This window comes from Pteronotus mesoamericanus, unplaced genomic scaffold (assembly GCF_021234165.1).
Source record: "Pteronotus mesoamericanus isolate MK-2021 breed Mesoamerican mustached bat unplaced genomic scaffold, CSHL_Meso_final scaffold_85, whole genome shotgun sequence".
Classification (NCBI taxonomy): Eukaryota; Metazoa; Chordata; class Mammalia; order Chiroptera; family Mormoopidae; genus Pteronotus; species Pteronotus mesoamericanus.
The window spans coordinates 55586338-55595663 of record NW_026555329.1 but is presented as its reverse complement, the minus strand read 5'-3'; the positions used below and the strand labels follow the sequence as shown (position 1 = coordinate 55595663).

At 41.8% G+C, this 9326-nt stretch overlaps 1 protein-coding gene across 1 annotated transcript in view; it reads left to right on the top strand.

The window, feature by feature from the left end:
- Nucleotides 1-2188: 2188 nt before the first annotated feature.
- The window catches only part of CTTNBP2 (cortactin binding protein 2), a 170286-nt gene continuing 163148 nt past the window's right edge, over nt 2189-9326 (top strand). Inside the window, exon 1 of the mRNA XM_054564250.1 lies at nt 2189-2318. Within this exon, the coding sequence (XP_054420225.1) occupies nt 2238-2318 (81 nt within the window). The 5' untranslated portion in view covers nt 2189-2237. The remainder of the gene's footprint in view (nt 2319-9326) is intronic.

The following is a 9326-nucleotide window of genomic DNA, read 5'->3' as shown; positions in this document are numbered from 1 at the left end:
CATCAACCCTGGACAGTGGGCGGTGGCAGCTTTAAGGTAAATATGAAAACTGTGTATTTTCCTCCCAAAGCCCTGGATTTGGGCACTTAAAAAAATGTGCTGTCCTGTGACTTTTTCCACTTGTTGATTTTTCATTTTACCAAAAAATAAATTACTAAATTAAATAAAAGAGATGAGAGGGGGGAAACCACTCAGAGATTGATTGACTCCTTTTTGTTGTGACTCTTCTCTAATTGTTTTTAGACTAACAGAAGCTATTTCTTTTCAATAATGATTTTTTAAAGATTGAGCTGCTTGTATAAAATAAGTGGGATTGCTTCCCAGAAATATTATCATGTCATATTCTTAGTTCTTAATCCCCAAGTTCATTTTTATATCGTTTTTCTTCCCCCCAAAAGCAAGTCAGTTAATTTCTTAAATAGCAATTCAACATCAGTATCAAGTATCAGTATGAGAAAATTCATTGCCTTGTAAATGTGTGAATATGCATTTTGGAAACAATGTTTTTGGCTCCAACTTCAAATTTTTACTATCAGTTCGGCATGTAACTGTAACTGCCCAATGCTTTTCTTTCATTTTATAAGGACTCTAGTTATTCCAATATTGAGCATTTTCAGAGAAAATGTTTGATAAAAGAAAGCGGTATCATGAACGGGGATAATAACCATAGGGCTAAGAGATGTAGTTGCTATAAAGTCAAAGAAAATAAATCACTGAGCATCTCTGCTTATAGGATAAACCTCGGGTAATTTCTAAACCCGTGGACCCTTAACCCCAAGGTTCCAGGTCAAAGTTCTTTCTTGATGTAGATCTCTTCTGGGGGGAAACGTTATACAATTTATTGATCAACGCTTTCAGAGCATTTGCAGGAAGGATTTTGTCTGCTCTGGTTTGTGTCATATTTAGATCCAATTTGGGACCTGAAGCAATTAAAGTGCCAAAACCTTTCTATAGGAGTCCACCATTTAAAAAAAAATTAGGATCTGTAACCCTCGGACTCAACATTCCAGGCATTCATCTTCCAGCATTTCAAGTCCAGGATTTGGCTGTGGTTTGATTTTACTTCTTTCAGACACAGCTTGAATGTCTCTATTTGATTTTGTGCTTTCAACACGTTTTTGCGAGATCTGGTGATTTGGAAAGGCCTGTACCATACGGCCTTCATAAGGTGATAGATTTTCTGGGAATTGGCAGAAAAGTGTATGAATTGAATCAAATGTGAGAAAGGAAAATTGAGAATTTGGGCCTAACTCATTAATCCCATGTAGTGTCTTTTAAAACCTATACTTCTCGTTAAATCTATTTTTAGAAAATTTTTTTTCTGGGGGGGATGGGTGTATCCACTGCATAGAGTCAATTCTTTTCAATTCTTTTAGAAGTAGAGACCTCCTTTTATAAGCAATGTCACTTAATATTTCTTGATTAGCCCTTTATGAAATATCTCAGACTTGGGGTCAAAGGGGACTCTGCTTCAACTTTTTAGAAAAAGAGGTTGTATAGAAAGGTATGGGCTGAGGGGCCAGGTGCAGCGAAATAAAGGGTAGCAGTAAGCATTTTGACTTGGGAGTTGATGGTTCTTGGAGGACACAAGGCAACGGTACTGTAAAACAAAGCCAGATAGATACACCAAGAAGATAAAATACGATATAAGAAGATAGATACACCAGAAGACTGGCGCTGGCGCCAGTCTTGCAAAAACCAACGAACAAACAAAAAACTTAAAAAATAAACGGGCGCCTTATGTGATTCCGCGCGGTGGGGCAGAGGTGCTGAAGTAAAGGATTTTCCTTGTTACAGAGAATTCAGATCAGGAGGCCTGACATTTCATCTGGTCTCTCTGTGCGCCGCCGTCTTGGTGGGGACGGTGCTGGGCGAAATCACCTCTTGGGCTCCTTTTTTCCGTTACCGCACCCGGGGGCTGTGATTCCCCATGTGCGCGCGGGGCCACAGCAGAGCCTGGGCGTGTGCCCATTCCCGGTACCTCCAAGGACCGGCCCGCTGATCGCAGGCAGCGGGGCGCCGGGCGCGGGCCCCATCCCGGCGGCGCAGGCGGCGCTCCGGCGCTCAGCGGGTTAAGGCAGCGGGGGCGGCATCGAGGGGCGGAGGGAACGCGGCGGCGGCAGGGCTGCGAGAGCCCGCGCCCCGGGACCGCAGCGGGTTAAGCGCCGCCCGCGCCGAGAGGGCTGAACCTGGAGCCGCCGCTCCGAGCTCGCGTTTGGACCCGCTAGAGCAGGAAGATGGCGACGGATGGCGCGAGCTGCGAACCCGACTTCTCCCGCGCTCCGGAGGACGCGGCGGGGGCCGCGGCGGAGGCGGCGGTAACCGAAGTCCCCGGGTGGGCGTGGGGAGTATATAGACGGGGGCCAGAGTCCCGGCTGGACCCGGCTTGCGACCCGGGGTCCTCCTTAAGCCTGGGCTTCCCGGTATGCCCCTTTCCCGAGGTGCCTTTCCTCGGGGTGTCCTCATGGCCAGAGGCCGGATCCTGTGGGGAGAGGCGGTTGCCTGGGCTGGGGATCCCTCCCGTCCTTTCCGAGCCCCGCGGGAAGCAGCCTCGACCGCCCCGTTCTCGAGGCTTCCTGCGTGTGTCCCGTGCGACCCCTACGCCCACTCCCTCCGTTGCGGTCGCCTTTGGCCAGAGGTGAGGGTTGGGGTGTGTTTCCCGGTGAAATTGACACCCCCTCCCATTGTTCGCCTCTCGCTGCTCGCGTGGCTGTGGTCGCGTGCCTTAGCGGTGCCTGGCATCTCTCAGGGGCCCCAGGAAAGCACGGCGCGGGGGACGGGCGCGGGGCATCACCATGCAGGTGTGGGGATGCCTATTGTGTGTGTGCTGAGGCCCCTTAGGAGAGGCCCTGTGCCCAGCTGTGGGCACTGCTGCTGCCGAACGCCGGCGCTTGGGGTCCTAGCTGTCTGCCTGCCCCCGTCACTTGGTGGTGGTGGTTGTAGGGGCGAGGGTCCTCGTTCTTCCTGAGAAGGCACCCGGCAGAGGTGGAAGTTCAGCACCTGGTATCAACACAGTGTTCTTCTCTGGGGTCTGGAAACCGAATGAGCTTCTACTCATCGCTGATCACCACTCTCAGTCCCAGAATATCCGCGCACAGTCTCAATTATGGTTTCCAGCCCTACCTTGAGGGAGAGGTAGACCCACATTTCCTGGGAAAACAACGTCCTCGGGGTTTGGGAAGCAGCTTCGCGAAAGCTGCAAGGATCTACATAGAAAGGCAACTGTGGGAGCGCCTCCCACCCATCGCGCGATCCCACCCGCCAGATTCCGGGTGGGACGGAGTGAGAGGAGCGTGGACGTCCCTCAGTTCTTCCCGTGACCTGAGCGTAATCGGTGCAGAAGCAGCAGAGGGCAGGGGCAGGTGTGAATAGCCAGGGCTGCTTTAACTTCCTCCCTCTCAGCGTTTGAGGTAAGGCTTTCTGGAGCGGGAGAGGAGGCATGTGGAGGAAGCTGTTGGGGCGTGAGAGGAGCCAAACCTGGGAAAGAAAAGAAAACAGAAAGGGAGAGCAGGAAAACCGGAGGAGGGGGAGAGCTGCTGATTTCTACTTAGGAAACTGTCGTTTAGATTAGAAACTTTAAGAAAAATTGATTTTTCATTTTTTTTGCCTGGAAAATGAGAACTTACTTATGATTTCAAATTAACCTTGCCTACCGGTGATGCAGTGGATCAGTTCCCCTCTGGGAAGTACAACAAGGAAGCTTGCTGTTAATACAAGCCTCTCTGGGAAGTTGAAATGATTTGGTACCTTTATCCCCAAGAGATTGAAAGGGGAGGGAGTGAGAGAAAAAGCTGTTTGTGTGTGTTTTCTTGTTTTGCCAGGAAGGTTGTATTTGTTTATTTAATCTACTTAGAACAGGCTTCTTTCGGCTAGCCTCAGTATTTTAATCATTTGACAATTAAACCAAACAAGAACATCTGATTTATGGTCTGTAGCTGATCTGTAGTTTCATTTGGTTAGACTGTAAACAGAACCTTGGACGCCAGGCAGATTTTTGTGTTAACCAGGTCTGTGTTCCCTTTCTGATGCTGAAAATTTCCAGGAGTCTGATTTTCAGACTGTAGTGGTAGGGATTTGATCATTTCACCCTAGGAAGGAGAATAGCCACGGAAAATCTGTGAAAGTCAAAGTCCTTTGTTATTTCCATAGAATTCTTTAGAGCTGTGAGGAGATGCAGTAAGGATTCTTAATCTAATAGTTTTTTATTTTTAAATAACTTGAGTTTATAGTAAATTTTTGATGTCTTCTATGCAGTAAACTGAGTGTTTTATTTTTCACTTAAAAAGGCATGGTCCTTTCATATCAGCACTTGTCCTGTAGATTGATTTTTAAATTCAAGAATATCTAGGTTGAGGAATGATATTTATCATTATAAGTGTTCCTTATCTAATGATTTAAAAATCAAAAGACATTTTTATGCATTTTGGGTTTGTGGAAACTGTGGACTTACTTTTTTTGTTTTTTTTCGTGAATAATTTTTCATTTTATTTTATTTCAGTTTACATACAGTGGGTTTTTATATGTATATCTGACAGTAATAAGCCAGTGGACACTCCAAAGCAGTAGGCTATTTTTGAAAGTGTTTTCACTAAGTTTTGACTATTTAGATTGTTGCTTAGAGACAAGTTTAATTTATAGTTTTCAGCTTAATATGATTTTCAGTGGTATGTTTTAAATTTAGTTTGCGATCCTTGGTCTAGCTGTTTAAATCTTGAAAACATCCCAAGTGTAAAGCTGTACATTATTCACTAGGATCATAATAATAGTTTTTTTTGCTGTGAACCATGCCGAGAGAACTGGGTTATTTTCAGCACCTTAGCCAAATGTGATGACTTTTATAGCATGTATTGCTATTTCTACTCTGAAAGTAACTACTAATGGATAAGGCAGTATGGAAAACAGAACTCTTTTTTATTGTCACCGGAGAATTTAAGAGTGAAAGGAAAAGGGAGATCTTTTTAGAGCTATGTTTAGAAAGCATACCAACATTCTTTTTGTAAAAAAAAAAAAAAAAGATTTTATTTATTTTTTAGAGGAGAAGAGAGGGAGAGAGAAAGAGAAACTTTGAAGTGCAAGAGAAACATCTATAGGTTGCCTTTCTAATGCTCCCAACCAGGGACCTGGCCCCACAACCCAGGCACGTGGTCTGACCAGGAATCACACCGGCAATCATTCAGTTTGTGGTATGGTGCCCAACCCACTGAGCCACACCAGTCAGGGATAGACCAACATTGTTGTCATTCTGGGGTTTTCTGGAGCAGCTACTATGCAAAAAGTAGATATAAATTTTGTTGTCATGGTGATGGTGACAAGAAAAAACTTGAACAATGATTTTATTAAAAATGTACAACAGTGATGTTAAACAAAAAAAAACAGCCAGAACCTTGAAATTTTTATTTCTAGACACAGTATTGAACATAAATGCAATGAAAAGAATCTTTTTAGCAATTTTGCTAAGTTTTCTTTAAAACAAACTCAGTTATAGTTATATGGCAGCTATAGACTATTGAAAATTTCACAGCATAATTTTTAAGTAGAAAATAATCTAATTTTTAATTAGACATACATTTCTGAGCACTTAGTGAGATGGAGGCATCATGAGTAACATACTTGCTATCTTAAAGTAACACATTCCAGTGATAGAAACTGACATATACCAGGAATCAAATCAGAGATGATGGTGTCATGAGAGGCACAAATAATTTACATTAGGAGTTTGGGGAGAAAGAATCATGGAGAGGGTTACTAATGGACGGATCTGGAAACATTCCACGGAAGGATGGCATTTGAATTGGACCTTGAGAAATAAGAAGGACTTGATAGGAAGACCATAGGAAGTTGTGTCCAAGTGTGGCTGGGATTTTTCTAGGATTCTTTGAGAGGTAACCCAGACCACATGTGAGGGGCTTTCAAAGATGAGCATGTAAGCTCCAATTTCAGTATCGATTATGTGCTTAGGAAAATAGCCTAGAAGTTGAGGAAATAGACTAAAACATTCCCTCAAGATTAGAATATAACTGCTTTCAGTGTGATGCTTTTCATTCTATTCTTTTTTCCTTCTTACGTAATTTGTACCCGTTGTTTAAACTTTATTGTTGTTCGGGGTGTCATTGTTATTATTATATTTCTCACAGGAGCAATTTTGTTTAGAGAAAAGCATTTATCCTCTTTGTGCTTGAATCCAGTTGGTTCTATTCTCTTGTGTTTCAGGTAACTGTGAGGTGAGAAAACATTTCACAGATTTAGTACTTAGCCATTTACAAATATCTTCTGTTTATCATATGGAAAGCAAGTCTGTGTCTGGGAGGAAACATATTCCCTCTTCAAGAAGAGCTGTGTGGGTTTTGTTTTTAGAAGAAAGCAAAGGTTGCTCAGCACAGTGTCAGGAACATGGTAGGTGTTTCACCAATATTTATTGAATGAAGAAAATGAACACTCACCAAGAAGCTGTGTCATAATACTTAACATTGAATGGCCAATTGGAATACTTTGTGAAACTCTTGGCCTGTGATTTGTAATAATTAACATTGTAGGTATCATAGATCTTTTCTCGTTTCAGAAGGATGACCCTTGTTTTTTGATTTTCATTTGTATGTGGTCCCTTTCCAAGCTGCTTTTCTCAGTAATGTTTCAGATACTTTACAGATTAAAAAAATTAATTTAATATTTAACACTGTTAGTTTTTCATTTAGATTCTTTCCTCTTCGAAATACTGATCGAGCCTAGGAATGTAGTGTTGAGATGGTAACTGCACCCCCTCTCCATCCGGAATTCTTCCTGTAATAGAATCAGGCCAAATCACCCACAGGGTATCAAGACAAAAACAGGGAAGTTTGGAAACTGGGAAAGGGAAGAAAAGAAGAGAGTGGGCAGGAAGAAGGAGGTTAGGCAAGGCTTTGGAATCATTTGCAAATGCCCAGAAATATGGGACTAGAATTCCACTTTGAATGTGCCTGGGAAGGTTGGAGCAGTCTCCCTTCCACGCCCACATACTTTGCCACCGAAGCACTAAGCACATCTGACTATTGCTTAGGGGAGATTACTTTAGGAGAGATTACTTAAATGTACTTAATTGTATTCTCTGTTGGAGCTCCTTTGAAAGATTTATATAACATGGAAAAGGAAACTTGTCTTTTGTCTTTGATAATTATCTAATGAAATGGAGACCAGTTACAAGAGAGATGATGATGACATTGATAGCAAGGGATTTTTAAATTTGTAGCTTATTTAGTTATAAATAGCTTGCACAAAAATGAAATCATAGTATTAATGCCATGTGCAATATGATGTCATCCATGTAGAAATTCTGATTTTAAGGGAAAAAACTGTTGTCTTGGAATATATTGTTAATAAATAACCAAATAGGTTGAGGATGAATCAAAAAAGCCATTTTTAATGTTCCGTTGTCATTTTATTATTATTTATCCTCAAGTGACAGTTTCTTGAGATATTAGCATTTAGTTACTTCCTACTTGAAAACATCAGTTTGAATACCTTTTACAACATTCTGTCACAGTTGTTTGTTGATGGCTTTTAAAAATCATTTGTACTTATAAATCTCACTAGACAGTGAGCTATATCAGAATAGATTGTAGTTTTTTTTTTGTTTTTGTTTTTTCAAGTGTGTTACTTTGCTCTGTGGAGTAGTTTTTTTTTCAAACTATTTGGTTTTGACCTTTTTATATTGCATTGAAAAGGCAACAAGGTGATTCCGAAGGCCTGCACTCTTCACAGAAGGGCTTTGTAACTATAAGAACATCCTTTAGCCATCCATGTCTCAGCCTCTTCATTGGAAAATTGGCATGCTGACGTTTGCCATCTGCCGATAACCCAGCTGATCTTCCTCAGTGCATTATGAGCTTCTTAACGGACAGTTATTGGATCTGGATACCAGCTCAAATGTGGAGTTGATCCATGTCTCACATAGAACTCCTAGAACATTGAAAAGCTGAGTTGGGATGGAAATAGACATTTGTTTGATCGGAGCTCTGGTCCTTTTATACCAAAGAGGAAATAGGGACTGATGGGACATGTGAAGGAGGAAAGAGTGGCAGCTGTCCTTAATAATCAGAGGCTGCCATCCCTGACTGAGCTGCTTTTCTGCTTTTCACTCCAGTTTTCTTCTACTTAAAATTAGTTACATTCAATACCAAGATTCCTTTCTGAGAGCCTGTTTTCTTGTCAGTTTTACCTCCTTCCAATATACTGAGTTGCTTCTCTTGCATGAAAGACCCTGGGCAGTTTGGTTGATTTGAGGTTATGACCACAGAGAGCTGACCCCAAGTTTTTAGCATTGCTTTAAAGGCACACACAAAATTGTCCTGTTTATATTATTTTTAGTGGTTTTTGAAACAATGAATGGAAATGATGGAGCTATTAGTTACTTAGTTGCCTCTATTATTTACACATCATTGACTTGCTGACTCTATGAATTCTTAAAGAAAATGGGTCTTCTGGCCCTATTTGGCTGTGACTGTTGAATTGCATACATAAACACAGCACTTTTTAACTTGTGGGCAGGTTTGGGAGAGTGGTTTTGAATGAAACTTGGTATTGGTCTCTGTTCAATTCTGACAATTTAAGATGACAGTTTAGCCAGGTTCTATTGTTTCTCTCCCCCCGCAACTCCCCGGCTCCCTTCTCCCCCATTCTCTCTTTCACACTGAGAAACTAGAAAAGAATGCCCTCCCCACACCCACGCCAAATAATTCAGAACTGTTGAAAACTGCTGTGGTGAACAGTAAGAGTTTTGAGATTGTGTCTCCTCTTTATACATAATTTCTTTATGTCCCAAAGAAGGCTCACTCTCTATATGATTATTCTAGATTAGTTTAAGTTTCCCATGCCAGATTTGTAGAATTTGGTATTAAGAAACACTTTCCTGGAGCACTTTTTCTGGCAGGCAGAAAACATGATGGGCGGAGGAAAGGCCTGCAGAGTTGAAATCTAGCAGGGTTTTTGTTTTTGTTTTGTTTTGTTTTGTTTTGTTTTTGAGTGCCTTGCCGTCACTAACAGATGAGATCTGGATAAGTGTGTACAGTAATAATAAAGCTTAGTCTGTGAACATGTCTGCTGTGATTTTTTTTGAGGGGTGTCATGTTTTCACAGGTACCCCAATGTAGATCTTAATTTTTATGTGAATGTGGCATTTGGATCTTGTCTTGTTGTATCTTACTTTGCAAATTAAATTATCAGGTTAGCTTTTTTTTTTAATATAAAATTTATCATAAAAAAACGATAGGCCCTGGCTGGGCGGCTCAGTTGGTTAGCGTGTTGTCCCATACACCAATAGGTCGAGGGTTTGATTCTGGTCAGGGCATGTACTA